At 46.3% G+C, this 21,628-nt stretch overlaps 3 protein-coding genes across 6 annotated transcripts; 2 read left to right on the top strand and 1 right to left on the bottom strand.

Annotated features, from left to right (window-relative positions):
• Positions 1-427: 427 nt before the first annotated feature.
• On the top strand, positions 428-4,488 carry D12 (YEATS domain containing 2 homolog D12). Its single transcript, XM_001357386.4, has 3 exons — positions 428-1,575; positions 1,634-4,272; positions 4,401-4,488. Exons 1-2 carry the CDS (start codon positions 643-645, stop codon positions 3,596-3,598), a joined length of 2,898 nt encoding a protein of 965 aa, XP_001357422.3. The 5' UTR covers positions 428-642; the 3' UTR covers positions 3,599-4,272; positions 4,401-4,488.
• An 81-nt stretch (positions 4,489-4,569) lies between these two features.
• grk (gurken) lies at positions 4,570-6,612 on the top strand. The gene is made up of 3 exons (XM_033379694.1): positions 4,570-4,704; positions 4,822-5,496; positions 5,567-6,612. Exons 1-3 carry the CDS (start codon positions 4,635-4,637, stop codon positions 5,770-5,772), a joined length of 951 nt encoding a protein of 316 aa, XP_033235585.1. The 5' UTR covers positions 4,570-4,634; the 3' UTR covers positions 5,773-6,612.
• A 460-nt stretch (positions 6,613-7,072) lies between these two features.
• On the bottom strand, positions 7,073-20,963 carry Akap200 (A kinase anchor protein 200). Of its 4 annotated transcripts, XM_015180031.2 has the most exons (6): positions 20,786-20,962; positions 10,408-10,635; positions 9,921-10,337; positions 9,309-9,851; positions 8,232-9,071; positions 7,073-7,213 (listed from the first exon to the last, which is right to left on the bottom strand). In XM_015180031.2, exons 2-6 carry the CDS (start codon positions 10,594-10,596, stop codon positions 7,136-7,138), a joined length of 2,067 nt encoding a protein of 688 aa, XP_015035517.2. In that variant the 5' UTR covers positions 10,597-10,635; positions 20,786-20,962; the 3' UTR covers positions 7,073-7,135. The 4 variants fall into 4 exon arrangements, with proteins under 4 accessions (XP_015035517.2, XP_033235441.1, XP_015035516.2 ...); XM_033379550.1 differs by having other exon boundaries at positions 8,232-9,851; positions 20,786-20,963; XM_015180030.2 differs by lacking the exon at positions 8,232-9,071 and having other exon boundaries at positions 20,786-20,960.
• Positions 20,964-21,628: the final 665 nt, after the last annotated feature.

Here is a 21,628-nt window from a genome sequence, read left to right as displayed (position 1 = left end):
AGTGTGGCCAGGTTTTGAGCGTCAAAATAAGCTAGATTTCACAAAAACACAAGCTAGAACAAGCTAAAAATGGCTAAAAATAAAAAAACACATATATATACACATTTCGTAAAATTCAAAAGAATTATAGTTCATCAGACAATTAATTTAAATTAAAAAAATTAAATTAATTAAAATTAATTAAAATTAAAAAATTAAATTAATTAAAATTAATTAAAATTAAAAAATTAAATTAATTAAAATTAATTAAAATTAAAAAAATTAAAACAAACCTTGTTTTTTAATATTGAGTTTAAGGATTTAACAGTCATTTTGTTCCTAAGCTTGGTCTTAACAAACATACTTTTTGTTCGATTTGCCTAAAAATATGGCTAGATTTAAGGTATCAGATTTTCATAATTTTTCAAGCTTTTCCGTTTTCAAATAAGCTAGATCTAGCCTTAAATAGGCTAAAATGGCAACACTGTCTAGCAGCACCACTAATTTAGTCCACATTTGTTTGCGCTTTATTTTTGCCACTTTACCAAAAAGTCGGCATAAATGTGCAACCAGCTTCGGCATAACTTGAAATATATTTTCTGCGAACACAGGTGATAAGAGCCTTGTGCGTGTGCCAACGAATTTAAGCGCCGCGCACAGCACATGGAGCAGAGCGCGCCAGGGACGCCAAAGAAGCGCAAACACAGCGAGTACCACGATCCAGACTATCTCCAAACAGCTTCAACTAATGAAGATAGTGAGGATGCAGCTACAAACCAGCAAAAGCGGACGAAACTGGAGACGGAGTCGGCGGCCGAGGAGGAGGAAGAAGAGTTGGATAAATCAGCTCAGCCACAGCGCGTGCCCGTGCCAGACACAACGGAGAAGTTGGAGCGTATCTGTGAGATCGTCCGCGTAGAATTTCAGAGGGAAATCTCGCTTAAGGATGAGCAGCTGGCCGAGATAGATAGACGACTGCTGCAGGCGCGTCAACTGCTGGACAAGCTGCGCTTTGAAGTGGTCAGCGAGTACTATAGGAAGCAACAGGTTCCCCTCACAGCGGGCGACGTGGCCAAAGTGCGCGGTGGCGAATCACTGTTCAGCGATGAAAGCGCTGGTCCACAGTTGCCTCTGCATCCGGCCATTAAGAAGATTGTCGGAAAGCGCCCATTGCTCATCCAGAACCACCTGCCAGAGCGCACGGCTGCCACACTGGCCAAGCAGACAATAAGGCAGCGAAACCCAGCGCACCGCCGTGCGGAGCGTCGCAGACAGCAAAAGATTCGCGAGCAGGGAATTGTCATCGATCATTCAAAAGATCAACAGCAGCAATCAATCAATATCAAGGTGGAAGATGAGCAGCCATGCACCAGTCGTCAGGCACACGAGCGGCAACAGCAGCAGCAACTGGAGCTGAATGCTTCGCGATTGAACAACAAGAACAAATTCAACTTTGTGGTGGGCAACACATCCAAATACATTGGTGGGGAAGGCAAAACTACATTGGAGAATGGTGGCCAGGCCCTTGTCTACAAATGGCTGGTCTATGTCCAGGGTAAAGATCTGCCAAAACCCCTGGAGACGTATATCAAGAAGGTGAGTCTGTCGCTGTTAGCCAGTGCAACCTTTTTAACCCATTCTATTTTCATTTTAGGTGCGCTTTCAGCTGCATCATTCGTATCGGCCCAACGACATTGTGGATGTTCATGCGCCGCCATTTCAGTTGAATCGTCGTGGCTGGGGCGAGTTCCCCATGCGGATACAGCTGTTCTTCCACGAGCATCTGCGCCAAAAGCCCGTGCAGCTCATGCACACGGTCGTGCTGGATAAGACAATGTGTGGCCTTCATACGATGGGGGCGGAGACTACTGTCGAGATTTGGTTGAGATCGGAACGAGCTAAGGTCAAGCAGGAACCAATCGAGCCTCCTCCTCCCCCAATGCCTGTGGCTGCTCCTTCACCTTCTGCTGCTGCTCTTCCAGCTCCTTCTGCTCTTCCTCCAGCTCCCTTCCCACCACCCATTGAGTGTTTAAAGCCCCGAACGATATCCATCACCCAAAACAAAGAGGAACTGGATGACAACCTCTTTGCCGGCATCAACAAGATCGAAATGAGCGACGACATCGAGCAGATTGAGCCAACGGTTTTGGTCACGGAGCCCCTGAAGCTCAGCTATAGCCCCAAAATGCAGCCGCCCACAGGAACTATACCGTTGAGATCGCCACTCCGAGTGAATGTAACTCGGCCAAGCGCCTCGCGGCCATCTGTGGCACACCTGCCCGTCAATGGTAACAGTCCAAGCCCCATCAAGAGTGAGAAATCGGGTCAGGTGCGACAGGCTCAGAACGGACATCGGGCCAAGCAAAATGTTGTCTTCCAGAAGGCGGGAAAGCTGTACATTATCGATCCGCAGCAGAGCAAGCTGAAACAAGCGACACAGCAGCGATCGCTGCTGAAGCCGCAAGTGAGTCTGCTGAAGGCGCCGGCAGTAAATCGCCGCCATCAGCTGGTGTGCATCCAGCACGATCATGGCTATGCAGACATGACGAGTGTTTATATGAAGGAGGAGCTGCAGGAACTGCTCAACATGTTGCCGAAACGCTGCTGGACATCATCTCTGGTAAATACTGCACCGATTCGACCGCGGAAACTGGATCAGATCTTTGGCAGTGTCCAGTTCAAGAGCATGCGCAGCGCTGTGGAGTTTCTGCTGCGGCGCTTGCCACTGACAGGCAGTCCGAGAGGGGATGAAGAGCCGGCCTTCGTGTGTCCCCCCAATCTGTTGGCCTTCCAGGAACAGTCTGCGTTGCGCCAACGTTTCTACGAGTACGTGCGGGCTCGGCACCTGCGTCGCTGTATGATGCAGCACCCTGGATTGCAGCAGTTGTATGACAGTGGCAAGGAGGTATACTGGAGCCTGCGTGAGATCGTGGGCTTTGCCCGTCTACATGCGTACACACCGCCGCTGAAGATGTTGACACCCACCGAAAAGCGGCAAACGAAGCAGGGAAGCGAAGAGCAGCTGTCACAGCGTGTCCAGGACCAGCTCAAGGAGGATCCACAACCGCATCTGTCGGCCTATTGCAGTGTCAGCTCCACCAATCGCATCGATGCCTGGATAGCGAAGCAAACGGGTCGCCTTCAGGGGCATGAACACGAAATACAGTATCAAGAGTTCATCGATGTCTTGGGTGTGGACGCGTCCAATCTTCGACCCCTCAGCCAGCGAAAAGCGCAGTGCGCCTCTGTGGCAAACAATCGCCAGCTGCTGTACCTGCCCCCACCGGAGCACCTTGAGACGGCGACGCAGCTGGTCCAGGACATGTGCAAGGACATCAACATCGGCCTCGAAGCGGAAGAGTCCACGCCGGGTGTCTCACAGTCGCTCTCCCTGACACTGCTCGGCCGTGTGCTGAGCATGTTTGTGGAGCGACTGGTGCGCCGTTCTGTGGCAGTAAAGCTCCACCAGGACACCATTGAACAGCTGCCGCCGCCCGCCGCCAATCTGCCGCTCTGCCTGCAGCCATACGACATTGGTCGGGCGATTTCGCAGTGCCCGGATATGGATTTCCTTGGGAATAGCCACCTGGGGGTGACTCCCATTGAGCCGCAGCCGTAGCTGTGCGAATTTATTTGTTTTTAGCAGCACGCAATTCACAGTTCAAATTCTCCTGGGATATTAGTCGATACCTACGTGTAATCTTTGTTTGACTAAGCTTTAGAATAAGGAATTAAATTAACTAATTTAACACAGACAAGTTCTTCGGCTGGATAGAGCGGAGAGGGTATCGACGGTGCGACTTTTCTCTGTGTGCTCAGAAGTATGCTGCAAAATATTTCAAATTTCCTTTTTGTATCGGTTTCCGCTAATTACCGAAATTCTCAATACCACCAGGCGGGAGGAGAGCAAAAGAGATCACTCGATATTGTGCATCCACCCGCTTCGCATTGCATTTCTCTTTTGGCGCCCGTTATGTTCTCTTTATGGCCCACGCGCTCCACGCTCCACTCTACTCTCTACTATTTTCATTCATACGGCGGGAGCGCGCGCATGCTGCTGGCTGCTGGCCTGGTCCATCTGTTGATCCGATTCTGTCCTCTGTTTTTCTCAATCTCTTTTAGTCTCTTTTCCAACGTTCGCGGAACAACTTCTGAAAAACAGAGAAGGAGCTCGCTTCCCGCGCTGTGCCGCGGCCTATTAAATTTAGTTCTTTTCAAAATATCTACTGTACAGAATAATGATTCATGAATAATATATTTCTAAAGGCTTTTCAATGCGACATTGTTTCTCCAGTACGTGGTTCTATAATAAGCCCGCCCCCTCTCTCTGTGTGTGTGTGTGTTTGGTGTGTCGCTGTGTTTGTGATCGTGTGACAGAAAATGTGAGGCGGGCGCTAAAAAGTTCTATTTTTATTTTGCAGTAAAAGCCACAAACGCTGCCCACAGCCAAGTGTCTGCCTGAGATGCAAATGTGTAGTACGAATATGTTTCGGATGCTGTTGCGACGACGCCAAATTGTATTCGCGGCCCACACGCCGCCCCTTGATCCTTAGATCTCTTTCTGGACAAGTCCAGCCAACCCCTTTCCCACTTACCCGTCGAGCAGCACCTTCACACAAAACACAGACCTTCGAAACGCCTTGGGGCGTCTTCCAATGATGCGAATTCCGTTTATTGACATAATCAAAGTAGTTTTCGTGCTCTCAACAGTTGTCGCCGTCACAGGTAAGCGCAACAACAAATGCCGCGCTGCCCAAACCTGTCAAGTCGCTGCCGTATCAGTGCAATTGCAATCAAGAGGCTGCCAGACTGCACTTCCACTCTCTTGCTCTTTCTTTGCAGATTGTTGTTCGAGCCGAATTCTACTACTCCGCGAGCACACGCTGAAAATTGTGCAGCATCAGCACAATTTTCACAACCATATGCACGAGCATGCTCACGAGCTGCAGCAGCAGATCGAGGAGCATGTGGTCCAGCTGGTCAACCAGATGGAACTGCAGCAGCAACAGCAAGAGGAGCAGCAGCAGCAGCAGCAGTTGCAGGCCACGGTCCGCGAAGTGCCACCAGATCCACGAGAGGATGAAGACGGAGAGCTCTTACCCAACACGGTTGAAGAAGCTTCAGTGGAACCCATGCTGGAAGAACAGCTACTGGGAGAGCAGCCAACAGCAGAGCCTCCTGCCAGCAGTACAGACTCTTCGCTAGCTGGCGAGAGCACCACAAAAACAGATGGTACCACGGAGACAACGACACTCATTACAGTGACTCACACCGGCGAACCGCCACCCGATGACAGCTCGCCCAGTACGAGGGCCTCGCTCTCGACCACAATCCCACCGGACAAGGTCAAAGATACGGCCGAGATCATCATGCTGCCCTGTAGAGACTCCTTCAAGACGAGCTTCTGCCTGAATGGCGGCAACTGCTTCCGGTATCCGCTCGGTAACCAAAGTCTTTACTCGTGCCTCTGCGCAGACGGCTATGACGGACAACGATGCGAGTTCAAGAACTGGAATGGTGAGACTGAGACCCAGTGGGCGGGAAACACTACTCTATTCTAGCCAGCATTTCTTCTTCCGTTTTGCAGGGGACTATGTGAAGGCCCCGCCGGCACTAGAGGCACACCCGAAGATCCGAATGGCGCGCATCGTCTTCTCCTTTCCCATGCTCATCCTTCTATCGACGATCTACGTGCTGTTTGCGGCCGTATTCATGCTCCGCAATGCGCCCGAGTATCGCCGGAAGCAGCAACAACTACACTTGCACAAGCAACGGTTTTTTGTCAGATGTTGAGCCAGCCCCAAAAGCGGGGGCTGCCAACCTTATGCGGCGTTTTTGTATTATTATTTTTGCCAGTTGGGCAAATTTTTGTTGATTTGGAAACGACTTTGGTTTCACAATACTCGAATATTTTGTAGATGGTAGGACTCTATGACCATATCTTTACGTTGCGCAACGCAAAGTTAACGCTTTAATTTATTGAATACATTTAGTATACTTAGTAGGATTTTCTATTTAGTTGCAAAAGACGCACACATTAGTAATTCTCATATTTTTTTCTCATTTGTTTCGCTTTTGAAGCTTTCGTTGGAGCTTTTGTAGTTTGTTTTTGTGGTAACATTTTGTTACGTTACGTTACGCTACGTACGTTAAATTAACCATAACGAAATATTTAGAATGTACTTAGGAGATAATCTTAGCGCCTACTCCTCCAGTTACCGCACAACTATTTCTTTCCGTAACACTCTGTTACATCCAAATCGTATTGTATGGAGAAACGTATTTTTTTTTGTAGTAGTGCATTAAAGAGAAATGGGACTCGAAACGGGACAACCAAAAAACGTTCTCGACTGTGTTTCCTTTTATTTTTTGTTTCAGCCCTGATTTTGGTCCGCTTTGCCCTGTATCTGGTCTGGGGGACTGGCAGTGAAGCACGCTGTTGGGTGTTTATATTTTATAATATATATTTTATCCAATATTTCGTCCAAAAATTCTTTACAAATTTCTTCGAACTTACAGTTAAATGTATAGTAGAAATTATTCAAAAAATTCTCCTCACATTCATCATTATCATCGTTTCGCGTATGGATTGTTGTATGGTTGTATGGTGGTATTGTTTTCTCCTTCTATCAAGATCTTCAATATGAGAATGGTATGTATGCGCGTGTATGGGCGTGAGGGGAGTACGAGTATACGTGTGTATGCGTTTGGGTGTGTATGGGAGGGAGGTGTGTGCGAATGAGGCGAATTTATTCCCATTAACTGGGGGTAGGGAAACCCCCCTTTGATGGAATTCAGATGCACCAACACGGAACAGTGGCTGCCGCGTCTATTGGTGGGTGTGGGTGTGGTTGGTGTGTGTGTGTGTGTGTGTGTGTCAAGTGCAACTCTGACTTTATCTTGGATTAGGGATATGAAGTTCGTACAAAAATTATTAAAATATGTAAATGTTAAAAAATGTATTTTTACTTTTGTTTTGTTTTTTTGTTTGTTCTCTCTCTCGTTTATCTTGTAATTGTTGTTTTTGTTTTTACTTTGCGTTCTTTTGTTTCTTGTATCGTTTTGTTGTTGCTTTCTTATTTCTTTTGTTTTGTTTTTTTTGTTGGTTTTCTGTTTTAATAATATGTAATATTATATATAATAATTATGAGTAGGATTATTCGCATGTAACGGGCAGTTCCTGTGTTGTCTGGTCTGCCGCGGCATTCTTCTCCTTCAGATCCTTGGCGATATCCTGGCAAATATAGAAATGTCGGAATTAGATATATTCATAGAAATGGATGGTTTGTTTTTGTGTGTGTTTTAGGCAAACAAAGTGGGAAAAAACTTAAAGCACAACAACAACAATTAAGGAGAAAGTATATGACGACGAGGAGCAAAGAGGATCCTCCATCGACACACAGCCAACGCAACAACAAAACAAAATGTTACCAAAAAATGAATCAATATTAATTAATGTAAGCGATTTTTGGGTGTACAACAATTATATCAATGTAGGTACAGTTGTGTATGGTCTGGTGTGTGTTTAGTGAGAGAGAGAGAGAGAGACAGAGACAGAGAGAGCGCAGGAGTTACGGCAGCCAAACAGATGAGGGGAACAGAGAGTTATTTGTATATGGGCGAGGAGGATTTGGGATTTGTCGATTGAGTGTTTGCCTGTGTGTGTGTGTGTGTGTTGGTGGTTTGTGTAGATGTTTGTGTGTGTGTTTGTTTGCGTGTAACAGGATTAGGATGAATGCAATTTCATATGTGGTTGGATTTATTTTTATTGTTATCGCCAAAATGCAGCAGTCCCCACCCAAAATACATTTAACACTCTGTTTGTTATACCCTGATTTAGTAGTACATCATTCCGGGGGAAGGAGGTTACATCACCAAAGATTCTCATGCACAATGGGGTAAACCATCATCAAAATCAATCAATGTCAACACTAAATGAACTACATTTAACTACGGCAACAAAGCGCGCAATATAATTTGTGGTATTCCTACAAATGCCTTTGAACTTTTAGATCGTCACGATAGTACGATCATTAATTTGATGAATATTTTTTGCTTTTCAAATCATCAACATTTACTGGAATACCACGTACAACAACTGATTGTATGTGGATGCAAATGGGGGAGTAGGACACACAGAAGAGAGACAGAAAGCAAAGAGGAGAACGTGAAGAGCTCGCTGAGCGGCTGGGTGAGTGATTGGCTCCAACCATGTATGCGCAAATGGCTCACGATGGACGTTTGCTATTCACCTTGTTGTTGCTCTCTTCCTCTGCTTCGTCCACTCGGACATCCACCTGTGGCAGTTCCCCAATTTTAGTGATGAGCGTAGCAGCCTGATCGCTGATGATGTTATCGACAATACTGTCGTCATCGCTTTGCGATTCAACGATTTGCTCCTGTTCTGGCGCTCTCGGCTCGCTCTCTTCATCATCATCAACCGCTGGTGTCGGCTCGGCTGGCACTTCATTACCATCTATGGACGTGGAAGATGCGATTTCGATTGTTTCCTCGACGACGATCGCTGGGGAGGACACCAGCTGCTCTAGTTCGTCCTCTGCGAGCTTATCTTTTTGGTCTTCGGTCACAATATCGGCTGCCTGTTCGGTTATTTCATCCACAATGCTGATGGCCTGCTTCTCAATTTCAGAGCGTTCTGCCTCAGTCGGTGAGGCCTGTGCCTGAGCCTGTGTCTGCGTCTGTTCTGGCTCGTCGATTGCATCCTCGGCTAGGACAAACGCAGAGACACGGGAGGGTGGCGGCGACTTGGGCAACGGTGGCGGACTGCTGTTTCGCACCTCAACAACTACATCGTCAATGGCTGTGGCAGGATCAGAGCTGGGCTCTGAAACAGACTCTGTATCGACTGGAATTTCGGCTACAGGGGAAACGGGAACAACAGCTTCACGTGTCTCTGGTTCAGTGGGGGACTCAAGTGCTGATTCGGGTTCAGTTTTGGATTCAGTTTCGGTTTCGGGGTCAACAACAACGAATCCCTCGGAATCGGCATCGGCATCGGCCTCCACCTCGCTACTAACCGCTTGAATGATTGCCTCAACGACTTGAGCTTCTTCTTCTGCTGCTTCTGCTGCCTGGAGGATCGTATTGGTTAGGATTGTTTGGGTCTGAACTATCTCTGCGGCTGCTACAACAGTCTCGGTCTCATAGGTGGTTTTTGTAGTGGTTGTAGTTGTTGTGGTGTTCTCTGTGGTTTCGGTTTCGTTTTCGGTTGTTGTTTTTGTACTTGTATTTACAGTGTTGTTGTTGTGTTGTGCGTTGGAGGAGTTGAAAGTGGTGGTGGTGGTGTCTGTGTTGGTGGTGGGGTTTACCTCAATTTGCGACTTGTTCTTGATCTGTTCGGCCTCAGAGGACTCGGCGGCAGTGACGGCAACGGGTGTGGGCGGTGGCGTGGCACTGCCGGAAGAGACACCGTTTGTGCCATTCTGGTGTGGCTCCACATCAACGCTGCTTGGAATGTTCTCGGCTGCTGCTGCCTCAGTTACGGGTGAGTCGGACAGACCATTGCTATCGCCATTGGTCAGCGCCTCGCCGGCAGCTGCAGCTCCTCCATGGCCATTGGTCACAACCTCGGCGGGCTCTGGCTGCCTCTCCTTGACGGCTTCTTCGGTGGTGGTGGCGACTGCGGCGGCGGCAACAACATTCGTCTCGGTGGTGGTGGCAGTGACAGTGGCAGTGATTGGTTCTTCAGCGGTCTTGGGCTTTTCCGCTTCAACGACTGTTGATGCTGGCGATGGCGCCGCCTTCTCCCCCTCTCCGTTGGCCTGTTTCTCCTTCTCGGTCGCCGAACCATTTTCAGCGGGCTTTGCTTCATCCTTGGACGTGGTCTCAGTGGCAGGCGCACCGCTGGCATTCTGATAATCATAATAACAACGCGGATTAGACACATTTCCTCACGAAAGTCCACTCTGTAGTTCACTTACCTCTGCTGCTGCTGCGGGCTGCTCGGCTTCTCCGTTTGTTGTGGCCGCTGGCTCGGCGGCGGCGGCAGGAGCTGCTGCCTCAGCCGTGGTCGGTGATGTTGTGGCCGATGTCGGGGAGACGGGCTCCTCGGACTTGGCTGGCTTTTGTTTGTCCTTCTTGCCAAACGAGATGCTGCGGAAGGACCACTTCTTTTTTACCTTATCCTTCTTGGACTTGGACTTGATGCTCTCGTCTGCCAAGGGGGAGATATCCTCGCCGGCGGCTGCCTCCTTGGGAGACGAGCCCTCTGGGGAGGCATCGCTTTTCGGCGTTTCGGCCGCTGCCACATCTCCAGAGGCGCCCTCACCTGCTGCGGCCGTACTCTTCTCGGTGGTCAGATCTTTATCGTTCTCCGAGTGCTCCTCAGACTCCTTTTTCTAGTGAATGGATAGATGCAAAGGAATTAGCGGACTGGCTCACATTGGTATGCATCCAGCATTCACTTACCTCGCCGGCCGCTCCTTCCTCACCAGCCGACTCCTTGGGCGTGGCCGCATCACCATTCACTGCCGGCGCGGCCGCCTTCTGGTCGGGATCCTCGATCTTTTCTACCTTTCCCGCTACCGCATCCCCTTCGGCGACCTTCTTGGGATCGGTGGTGATGTCGATCGAACGCTTGCTCTGAGCTTTACCCATGTTGCTGCTTTTCCTCTTTTATCTGTTCCTTCCTGTAAACTGTAAACGCCGAAAAGAAAATGGGAAATGGTTTAGTTATAGTACTACGAGTGTACGCATTATTTATTTTTAAATTTGCCTCTATTCTTATTTATACATTTGACATTTACACAGCTATCCAATCGACTCCTCGATCGATTGATCGTTTCATTTCGTTTCGTTCTAAATTCGATGATCTCATTAAGGACCAGTCTGGGTGTAGCTCATGGCTTATCTTTGATCCGGTCAAGCCCATTTAATAATGCAATTACGGAAAAGCAGAGCAACTAACCGTCGCAATCGTAAACGATTCGGCGACGTCTCATGAATCATGCGGCACTCACTTGAAGGTTGTTTTTTTTTTTAATCTCGTATACTGGGAAATTTGTATGAAACAACGGTATCTGACAGGGGGAGGGATGGCATGCAATGCGTCACTTTTGAAGAAAATCGAATTACACACAAAAATGAAATTAAAGTTCACTTTTGCGGCAACGAATCTGATATACCCTTGCTTTGCCACGAGCAAGTGAAGGCTGAATTAGCCAAGTCTCCATTTGCATAATAACATGTAATTACCCTGTGAGAGGGTATCCGTAATTTGCCAAGGGGAATGAAACCGAAACCGTTGCAAAGGGAGCATTTAAAGAGAGTTCAGTGCAGTACAGAAAGAGCGGAGAGAGAGAGAGAGGGGAGGGGCAGGGGAGAGACACAAAAAGTTTGCATTTTTTAGGGGTTGTAAGGCAAAAAAGGTACAACACGATAGTAGGGGGGTGGACGGAGGTAGGACTGGTCGTTCCGTTAGTCAACAAAAATGGCGGCAATTTCGCCACACACCTACTACCAACCACACACGCACACATGAAGAGAGAGAGACAGAGAGAGAGGGAGGGAGAGTGAAAATTGAGTTAGTGCAAACACACACACACGGAAAGACAAAAGCAGATGTTTCTGCTGCCCTTTCCCCTTCCCCAGCAACAGCAGCTTCCTCCATACATTCCACATATCCGCAAGAGCACGTGCGGCGCCATATGCAAAGAATCTCTGGGAACTAATAAATGACTCACTCATCATTAAACTACGTTTAGTGGAAATGAGTCAAAGGCATAGACCAAAAACCAATGCAGTACTCTTCGTAGATACACACACACACACACATATGCACATTGTGTCAATTTAAATACGTAACAAGACATCAAGTTTCATGGGGGAAGGGGCTGGGGAGGTTCAGTGAACCCAACGACAACGCAACAGCAATTCAGTTACGTATTTCGATGACAGCGATAGCACCAGAGAACCAGAACACTAGACAGTTAAAATTTGATGCTCGCGCCGAAAGAGAGAGGCAGAAAGAGGGAAAATTAATTCCTTGCCTATTCAAACAACAAAAACAACAAAGTTGATGAGTAATTGCCGAAATATGCCTGCAAAAACACACACACACACACGCAAAACGTAATACAACCCCCCGTCTACCATCAGCCAGGTACTGTGTAAGGTAATAACATAAAAGCGTAAGTAAACTTGAGCGCATGACGCATCAAGGCGAAAAAGGACATCGAGTGAACGACTGGCAGAGGCAGCGGCAGAGGCGGAGGGCAGAAGCAGAACAGCAGCTGAGGCAGAGGGTTGTGGCCATTGTTGGTTTTCCTGCAGCAGCAGCGCAAGCTTTAAGGGAACGTAACGCAACGGGGATCGGGTCTGGTCATCGCACGTTGCCATGCCAACGATATATGTAGTTGTCTCTCTGCCGCTGCTTCCGTCTTTCTGCCGCTGCGGAAAGCGTCCGAAAAATGCGGGGGCGTGTGAAAATAATTGAGTACGGTCCGAAAATATGTTGGGCTGCAATAGAAGCGTTGCCAAAACGAGGGAAAGTTATGCATTAACCCTAGGCTGTTCATCCTTCGTAAAATCTTGACAACTACATTAATCGTAAAGCTACCACGAGAGAGAGATAGAGTATCATAAACTTTGAGCTCGACGGTAGCCTTCCCTGTTAAGAGGCCACCCTCCCTTGAAGTATTGTGTCTTGTTTCTTTTTTTCATTTTATTAGTTTAATTCAATTTGGACATGACTTTTGACATGCCGCACTCACTCTCACACCAACACACCCAAACATGCTTTCACACGCACTCGGTTTGTAAGCCTCCACCGCCACACCTCTGACAAAGGAAAACGAAGAGAGCAGAGCAGAAGCGAAGCTAACAGCAGCCGCAGTCTATAAATAAAAGCGCATTTATCAACAATGAAGCAGCAGCAGCAGCGGCTACACAAAGCGCCTCTGCTTCCATGAATGTTAGTGTGTATGTGCGTTTGTGTGTGTGAGTGCGAGTCTGGGTTTCAATTCTCTGCGCTGCCCATCAATTTTGACACTTCAAGCTGTTGTGCATCACTCCTACTCTTACTCTTGCACTCACTCCCTCTCTCGAACTCTCCCTCGTTGTACAGTTAGAGAGATGCGCCGTAAATTAAATTGATTGTACTGGAATGTGCCGGCTGAGTGACTGTGTATCTCTGGGTTGGCTGTCTAGCCGGCCGGTCGGCTGTCCTCCCATCCTCTTAACTGGTCAAACATTAATTTCACGTCTCTTTCTCTCTGTCTCCTCTTGCCCTTTGTCTGCCATCTGTGGCTGCATGTCAAAGCGCAGGCGCGCGAGCATGGGCATTCCATTTGCAAGATCAGTGGCAGGGCACAGGCTCTGCCACATTGTTGTACAATTAAAATTGAAAAGTGCCCCCCCATTTAAGTGCATGAGCACTTGGGGCCGCACAATTGAACTTTTATAAACTAATCAAAAACGATCGTTAATAGCTCAGCCTCTGCCACCGCCTCTCTTCAATTGAGTGGAAAGTTTTCTTCAATCAGTCCCCGGACAGGCTCAAGTACGAATAAGTAGGAGAAACAGACCTACAACAATACCAACAATAAGAACAGAAAGAAAGCTGCTGATAAGCCACGCCTAAGTCACAATCATGCAAGCAGCAGCTGCTGCTGCTGCTGCTGCTGCTGCTGCAACTGCAGTCGACTGATCTGTGCATACATTCTACATAAGCGCGCGAGTGTGTGTGTGTGTGTGTGTGTGTAGTCGCAATCCACTTTAATTGTCATCAAGAGACGACAGCCACCCACGCAAAAAAGCTCACTCTCACACAAATTGCACACGAGTATAGAGAAGACGACTGCCAAATCCACGCGAAAAATCCAAGAAGAGCAGAGAATGAAGCTCAGTGAAAGAGAGCATTGAGTGAGCCTCAACAATGTCTCAAGTAACCACCGGATATAATTGTTGTTGCTGTTGGATGTGGATGTATTCGTGTGTGCTGTACTGAAGGAATTGAGCGTTGTGGCAAAATGAAAATGATACGTAAAATGAATGCATTCCATAATTAGTAACAAGTACAATACACACCACTCGCATACACGCATATACGCACACACACGCAGTAGTTGTCAAGAGAACCCAAAGAAAAGAGAAATTATATTTTTTTCAATTATCATTTCCGGTCAATTTTGAATGTTCTGACGGTACTAAAACTCCACACTCCTCCCCTCCGCACCCTTCATCACTCCTTTTTTTTATATGATATGACATGATACATTCCACATGGCCAAAAATAAATAACGGTAAAGTATTCCCAGAAAGAAACTGATTCGCTGCTACTCGGATATCTGCAGTAGAACATAGTGATAATAATAGAGAGGAAGTAGAAAATGTGTGTGTGGGGGGGGGGGGGGGGGGGGAAACGAAGAAACGGTGGGTTGGGTACAGGAACAACACGATTACTAAATTGATAAATCGAATGGGAAGAGGAAGAGGGAGGGGAGGGAAGCGGAGTGCATATAAGAAACAAAGAAAACACCCATATCAGCAATACAAGTGATTCAGAATAGGCTCCGGAACAGCAAAAACAAAAAAAAAAGGGAATTTCAACTTAAGAGTGGGTGCTACGTGATTTAGGCTGGGTGCACGGTGCACATGTACCCAATCCATGTTTTTTTAGTACATGCGTATTAAAGATACATAGTACGAGTAGTATATCTTTCGTTCAGACAAACACAGCTACTCCGCAGAGTGATCTGGGCAAACATTACCTTCCCCACATTGTAGACGTGCTCTAGTCAAGTTTTCACTGCCTGACAGCTAGATACCGGCTTATCTAGCCGGTTTTTATCGTTCCCATCTTCAAGATATTCTTGTACTCCACTCTACCGCCACACTCTGCATACACACACGCATGTTTTTGTGTGTTTGTGTGTGTAGAGGGAGAATCCATCCATAGGGAAAAAAAAGAAATAGTAGAAAGGGGCATCGATCGTAAAATTAGACGCACTTGAAAATATCTTCTTCCCCTTCGGCATGCCATTCAAAAACTATCAAAACAGACAATCGCACAGACACGGACACACAGCAACAGATACAAACTATAATGAGACCCAAAACGCATAAAATCATCAGCACCAGAACCATCAAATTTTATGAGCTCGTTGAGAACGTCTCTCATATGCACACGTATTGGTGTAGGGCAACAACTTCTTTTCGCAAATAGCATACGAATTGTTGCTATTTGTAGGCGCATGTATGGGTGCGCGCACTCATCAAATTCTTGAAAATATTTCAACAATGTGTAATGCCCGTCAGACCCCCTTATACGAGAGTACATAACACGAACCACAAAGAAATACCAATATCGCTATATCCCAGTATTTCGACTAAAACATACCATACTCGTGCTATGGCGTTCTTTTCAATATGAAAATTATATGATTTACATTTGAAAAGGCTCAGGGAAACACAAAAATTATTTAAATTGTGGATATTTCAAGGTGTGAAACAAATATACCCTCTGAACTAAACGACTGTAGGGTATATACAAAAAAAAAGCGCGCACTTCACTCCACACTCAACTACTGTGGGCCGGCCGATGAAAATAATTACAATAAATATTTGAATACTCAAAGCTTTGCTGCTTCCTTTTCAAATAAGAAACCTATGATGATGGGGAGGGGGAGCGAGAAAGACGGAGAATAAGTGCCAATAAATTTGTCGCCTGCCCACGCTCATTCGAACACCACTGTGGACGAAAGGATAAACGAACATAAAGTAAATCAGAAATCAGCAACAACAAAAAAACAAGAAGGTGGGCTCTGGCTGCAAGTCCAGCAAACCGGTTCGTTCGGGCTCTTTTCTTGTTCTCTCTCTCTCGCTCTCACTACTTACAACTCTTTTTTCTTTTGCTAGGTTCTCTCTCTCGTTGCGGTTAATTAAAACTCCGAAGCGTGCGACAATTGTAAGTTGTGTATTAAAAAGTAGTAACAAACAAGAATGGCAGCAACGGGCCAATTAGTCGCCTCGTCGGTCTTAGAATTAGCATTCCCAACAAAATGAGTAGAGTGTGGATGTAGAGGAGCATGGGATTGAGTGAGTTGTCGCAAGTGGCGCGCGCGCCCGCACTTTTCTGATTAGAAATTCACAGGGGGAACTCTTCGAGTCTGTCTTTGTCTGGTTGTAAACGTCTTTTTAATGCATAATTCATAGTGTAGCGGTAACTGCTATGCCTCTGCCTTCTGCTTCTTCTTCTTCTGCTTCCGGTACTTACTCAGCCAGCCACGGGTGGTCTCCTATTGAAAGGCTCGCTCTCCTGTGTCTGCACTTATCTAGTGAGAGTGCTTTCTTAATTAAACCGTTTAGCTGTCGCACTTCAATTTTCTGTTTTTAAATTTTTTTTATCAACTAGAACTTCTCAAGAGCGCTCAATTTTAATGGCGGATGAATAGGCGCTGAGAAAGAGGCACAGAGTTTTACCCGGGAGAGCAAGCGCGTTGCAAGTAAATACGAACCGTTAAGTCAAGCGACAAACGACGACTGGCTCGATCAATGGGGAGCAACTTCTGTTGCACTCAACCAAAACTCGACAGCGAAGTCAACAGAAGCAGAAGCAGACAAAGAGCAGCAGCAGCAGTGGCTGGCCGCAGGCAGAGCGACGCTTGCCGGAAGCGCTGGCAGAGGAGTCACCGTCGTCATCGACAGAGCAGCGTCAGAAGTAGCAGTAGCTAAAATGCGGGCGGGCAAAGACATTTACACATGCATTGACCATCATCATCATCAGTAACCGATAAAGGCAAGAGGTCTTTCTCTCCTTCTTTCTGTTCTCCCGCTCCCGTTCCCCTTCCCGTGACCCAGCCTTAGTCAATAACAAACTAATGAGCCTTGGCGGCGTCAATGCGTATGCTTTATTGCTTTATTTTGCTGCTGCTGCTGATGCCGCTGCCATTCATGCCTGCTCTCCATACACAATGACCCCACATGCCAGCGCAGTCCACTCCAGACGCAGGCCGCAGTGGCAGAATAACAGCAGCAGCCACAAAGCGGGCATAAACCATATGCATAAGTGTGCATACATTTTCACACATACAGACACAGATGCATGCTTGGATGCATGCGCTATTGTTGTTGGCACAATGCGAGAAAGGGAGGCAGGCGTGAAGAATCACCGAAATTCTGTACCATTTCCCCCCCTCCTGCTGCTGTGCTGGTTTTATGGTGTAACATTGAACGGATTTCTGGTATTGTTATTTAATTATCGCTTCGGATGGGAAAGTAATTGTGTGTTATACACAAACACACACACAGGCATAAAGATTCCAGCAACAATTGTGGGGGCACACTAATTGAGGATATCACTGGCTATTTCTTGGGCATTGCCCGCAGAGAGTGAGAGAGTGGGAGTGGGAGAACTCTTCCATGCGACTGATGGATATCTTCCAGAAAGAATTACAGTTACATGTTCCATATTGGAGATTAATGGAATATCGAAACAAACTATAGAAAAAGTGTGATGAGATTTTTATCGTATCGCCAAGACGATCAATTCAAGTTTTTTCTTCAAAAGGAAGTATTCAAAGACACTCACTCACTCACATACATATGCAAATGTGAGCAAGCACAAAGTCCGAAGCTCAACTGAGGAGTGCGGAGCCTGAGCCAAAGTGTTGAAAAGTCTCTTGTCACCGACATACGACTACAGAGAAGAACCACACACAAGGGTAAATTTCTCTCTCTCTCGTTTAAATATATGCAAACATCTGTGTGAAAGATGTTGTTGCGGAGGCAATCGCCTGTAGGCGGCAGCAGTGGATTTTCATTCTCCATTCCGTTTTTCTTTATTTGAAAATTGGATCCTACTATACCACCACTTGAGGCCAACTACAAGTCGTAATTCCCCAGGAATGTTCCCATACCCCCATACAAAAAAAAAAAACCATAATTGCCGCTCTGCATATTTTTTTACGAGGCATTTGGCATGGCCGCGAATGAGAAGCCAAGAACTTAAATCTCAATTGTTTTAATGCCAAATCAACAGAAATAGAAAAATATTTGTAATCCAAACGAAAATCAATCGCAAAAACAGCAAAAACCAGCAACAAGAATAAACAAAAGCGATGGAGGAACAGATAAGCGGCCCTGGGATCCGATGCGATCCAATTTGCTGCTTCTGATCTCTTCTCTTCCTCCTCCCCCTCCCCGTCTCACACTCCAATCCACTCGGTTCCCCATTTAAATTTAAGCTTTTGGCGTAGTATTTCATTTTTGTGGTTTTCTGTTTTGTTTCGCTTCAATTTCAATTTCTGTTTACGCTCTGCTGTTCTGCTGTTCTGCTGCTGCCTGCTGTCACTGCTCTCGCCGCTGGTGCTTATCAATGCCGCCCGCAATATTCACACCCCGTACTCGTACCGATCAAAGGGTATATTCTTTAGAGAAAGGATTTTTGAACTCTTTAAAATTTTGGCATTGTTTCCCAGGGTTAGAGCCTTCTGAGAGCTGGCGAAAACAAACATTGGGGTCAACGAAAATCAACGAATTTAATATTTCTGGTAATATCTATCACACTGTCTGATAAAAGTTAATGTCTTAGGTATCTTTAAGTCGTTAACCCCATTCTTAATTGCTTTTTATATCTATCTATCTATGAAACATGCGTGGGGCGTACCGAAAGCATTTGTAGCCAGAAGGAACCTGCACTGAGAGATTAGAAGCCAGGCCAGTTGTGCGATCGGTCTACGTTAACCGCAATTCGCACTTGATGACGACCCACAATTCACGGGACGGTTTATTTGCTGCCACTCCCCACCCTATCTCCCCATACCGTACCGCTCTGAATGTTTACTCGAGTTTGAGCAAACGTTAACAAATTTACCAACAATTCAATCATTCTCCCGGCTTGAGGGGCCGGCAAATATGTAATTTGAAACGACTTCAACAAAACCGCACGACGCGTCTCATTTGGATCCTCCTCAGACAAAACCTAGAGCGATTCGGAGGAAAAATGTTACCTGAAACTCTGAAACTTTACCCAAAATAAATACATTTCATATAACGAGTAGGATAATCTGCACTTGAAATCGATAAAGAGAAATCTTTAATAACGTTCCTATAAAAGTTGGATTCAGGGGCACTTTGCAGATCACCGTGATCAGATCCGGGTAGTTAAAAATGTCTCCATCAAAGCAGAACCTTATTTTTCATAGACATTAGTCATTCTATCGAATAATTGTACTCTCCATATAAAGGGTCTTCTCTGGCATGCCAAACTCCTGAGCCTAATTATAATGGGCCTCTCCTCTGCCAGGGTATAAAAATACATCCCAGCGATTGCAATGACAATCAAAGGTCTTCTTCTTCGATACACCCACTCCCTGTGTGGACGACGACGACTACGACAGTGAAGGACCGACACGCACACACAATTGCACTCTTACCAACACAAGTGCATCGAGTGAGCGGTGGGGCGGGGTTAGCATACCCATACGCGGGCTGGGCATGTAGGCGACGACGCCAGTAGGGCGGTGGCTGGCAGCCGTCTGATGAGTGACGACTGCTGGCGCTGCAAAAATGCGACGCAATTTTTCGTAACAAAACTGTAGAATAAATAAAAAGACGATCCTCAGTCAGCGACGCCAGCGGCGACGACGACTGCGACAGCGGTGTATCGATAATCTCGGAGCGTGTAAACCTAAACCGAGACGCAATACGGAGGAGCGGAGCTGCTGTGAAGGGGAGATCGACTTCCGTCAAATAACAGTCAACACTGGACAACAAATTTCAGTCGACTGCACCTTGCACAAGGATGTGGCGGCAGCCGTGTCCGAAAAACATGTTAGCAAGTGTAATCAGGCGTGCAGTGCAAACAAAGAACACGATTCCCCCATCCACCACACACCAACTCCACGGCAAGGCAAGGCAAGACAACGACAATGAAAAAGAAGTCAAGTCAAGGCAACAAGGCGAAGCGAATACACAGGCAGATACATACACATACACATGCATACGCACAAAGGAAAAGGCAGGCGTGCGTGACTGTATGAGTGTGTGTGTGGGTACAGCACAAAGCGTAAAGGATAAGTGAAGCACGCAAAGGAAGAAAGTTGATAAGCGGCATAGAGCACAAAAACAGGCAACAGAGAGCGAGTGGAGTCGGAGAGAGAGAGTATAGAGAGCCAGCGAGAGAGCAAAACGGATACAAGCCCCACCGGCATGGGCCTGCCTGTTGTCTGCTAGAGACGCCAACGTGGTGGCAACGCCGACGCTTCGAAGGCGGCACACCCAAAAAACTGTGAAAAACGCTCAAAAGTGGCAAAATTTAAAGGGCATCCACGGTGGGGTGGGTGCCATAGTAACAAAGGAAGACCGGCTTTCGTCTATTTTTGGAGCAGAATTTAAACAAATTTAATGATAAACATGTTCAATTTCATGCTTTTCTTGAGCCACTCGCACACGCACACTAAGCCAACGTGCATGGCGTCCTTTTTTCCTGACTTTGTATGCCTGCATGTGTATAAGTGTGCGTCGGCGTCTGCCGCGTCGCCACTGTCTGTGTGCGTCTCGAGACGGACGACACTTGTGCCAATATTGAGAGAAACATGTATTATTTCAGACTCGGCACTTAACATTTAATATAATTTAAATATTTCTTTATTCGGACACACACAACTTAATCCTGTACACAGACGCGGAGCACAAAAGCGGGTATAGAGAATTTCAAAAGTACCACTTACACACGCACACATACACATATAGGCAGACTGCATGGCTTGGTTTTTCAAAAAATGTTTGCTTGTCGTCGGGTTGGGAAGCATTGTTTGATGAAATGATTACTGAAATTGTAATTTACCTGGCTCAATAGTCTAGCTAAACACACGCACTTTGTTCTTTCGTTTCTCTGCGAATAATGTTAAACTGTTCGCAGCTCGCTCTCTTTGCTTTCTTTCCGTTTCGGTTCGGTTTCTCGTTTCTCTGTTGCGCGCTCCACAAATAAAAAAATGTCTGCATTAGTGTGACCGCGGGATTCTCGAGAGGATATACGGTCAGACCCTCAGATATATACCGAAAATACGTCACAGTTTCAAAATATACCGTAAATATACTGACGCTTTATCAGAGTTCCATCATGCATATTCCTCGTTTTTGATATTCCGTCGAAGATTACTAGCTATATAGAACTCTCAACCTTGCCCGCACAATTTTATCCGTTTAAAGAATCAATTTTCTACTTGACTGGCTTGTTTTCCTGCTATTTGACTTAATTTTAGTGCCTCAACAACAATAGCCGCTTGTTTTCAATGGGTAAATTGTCCTCCGTCAAGGATTGGATTGGAAACTGTATTCCTCGATTTTGATATTCGATTTGATATTAGTGGCTAGCCAGAACTTCCATACCTGAACACACAATTTTATCCAATGGATAAATACATTTTCTACAAGATTAAGTACCTTAAAGACAAGGTTTAAACAAAAAACAGTCGCTATTTTGTCACTCCAATGTCGCTTGGGACTTGTTGCTTATTCAACGGAGTATAGACTTTTGTATACCCTATTTCGTTTAATACTGTTTTCAGAACTGTTTTAAACTGTCTAAGACATATTCATGCAATACATCCTGATCCCGATACTCTTTCTTGGGCTCTGTAAGCTCTGTTGCCTTCATTGGAGCCTGGGATGATGACAAACATTTTCT

Source organism: Drosophila pseudoobscura, chromosome 4 (genome assembly GCF_009870125.1).
Source record: "Drosophila pseudoobscura strain MV-25-SWS-2005 chromosome 4, UCI_Dpse_MV25, whole genome shotgun sequence".
Taxonomy (NCBI): domain Eukaryota; kingdom Metazoa; phylum Arthropoda; class Insecta; order Diptera; family Drosophilidae; genus Drosophila; species Drosophila pseudoobscura.
Note: the sequence above shows the minus strand (reverse complement) of the source record. Positions and strands in the feature narration are given on the sequence as shown.

Bases quoted from the DNA above. Each gene is read 5' to 3' on its own strand.
- grk (XM_033379694.1), top strand. From the start codon at position 4,635: ATGATGCGAATTCCGTTTATTGACATAATCAAAGTAGTTTTCGTGCTC. The intron at 4,705-4,821 runs GTAAGCGCAACA...CTTTCTTTGCAG, and splicing joins AACAGTTGTCGCCGTCACAG to ATTGTTGTTCGAGCCGAATT. The intron at 5,497-5,566 runs GTGAGACTGAGA...TCCGTTTTGCAG, and splicing joins CGAGTTCAAGAACTGGAATG to GGGACTATGTGAAGGCCCCG.
- D12 (XM_001357386.4), top strand. From the start codon at position 643: ATGGAGCAGAGCGCGCCAGGGACGCCAAAGAAGCGCAAACACAGCGAG. The intron at 1,576-1,633 runs GTGAGTCTGTCG...TTTTCATTTTAG, and splicing joins TGGAGACGTATATCAAGAAG to GTGCGCTTTCAGCTGCATCA.
- Akap200 (XM_033379550.1), bottom strand. From the start codon at position 10,596: ATGGGTAAAGCTCAGAGCAAGCGTTCGATCGACATCACCACCGATCCC. The intron at 10,338-10,407 runs GTAAGTGAATGC...TCCATTCACTAG, and splicing joins AGGAAGGAGCGGCCGGCGAG to AAAAAGGAGTCTGAGGAGCA. The intron at 7,214-8,231 runs GTGAATAGCAAA...TATATTTGCCAG, and splicing joins AGGAAGAGAGCAACAACAAG to GATATCGCCAAGGATCTGAA.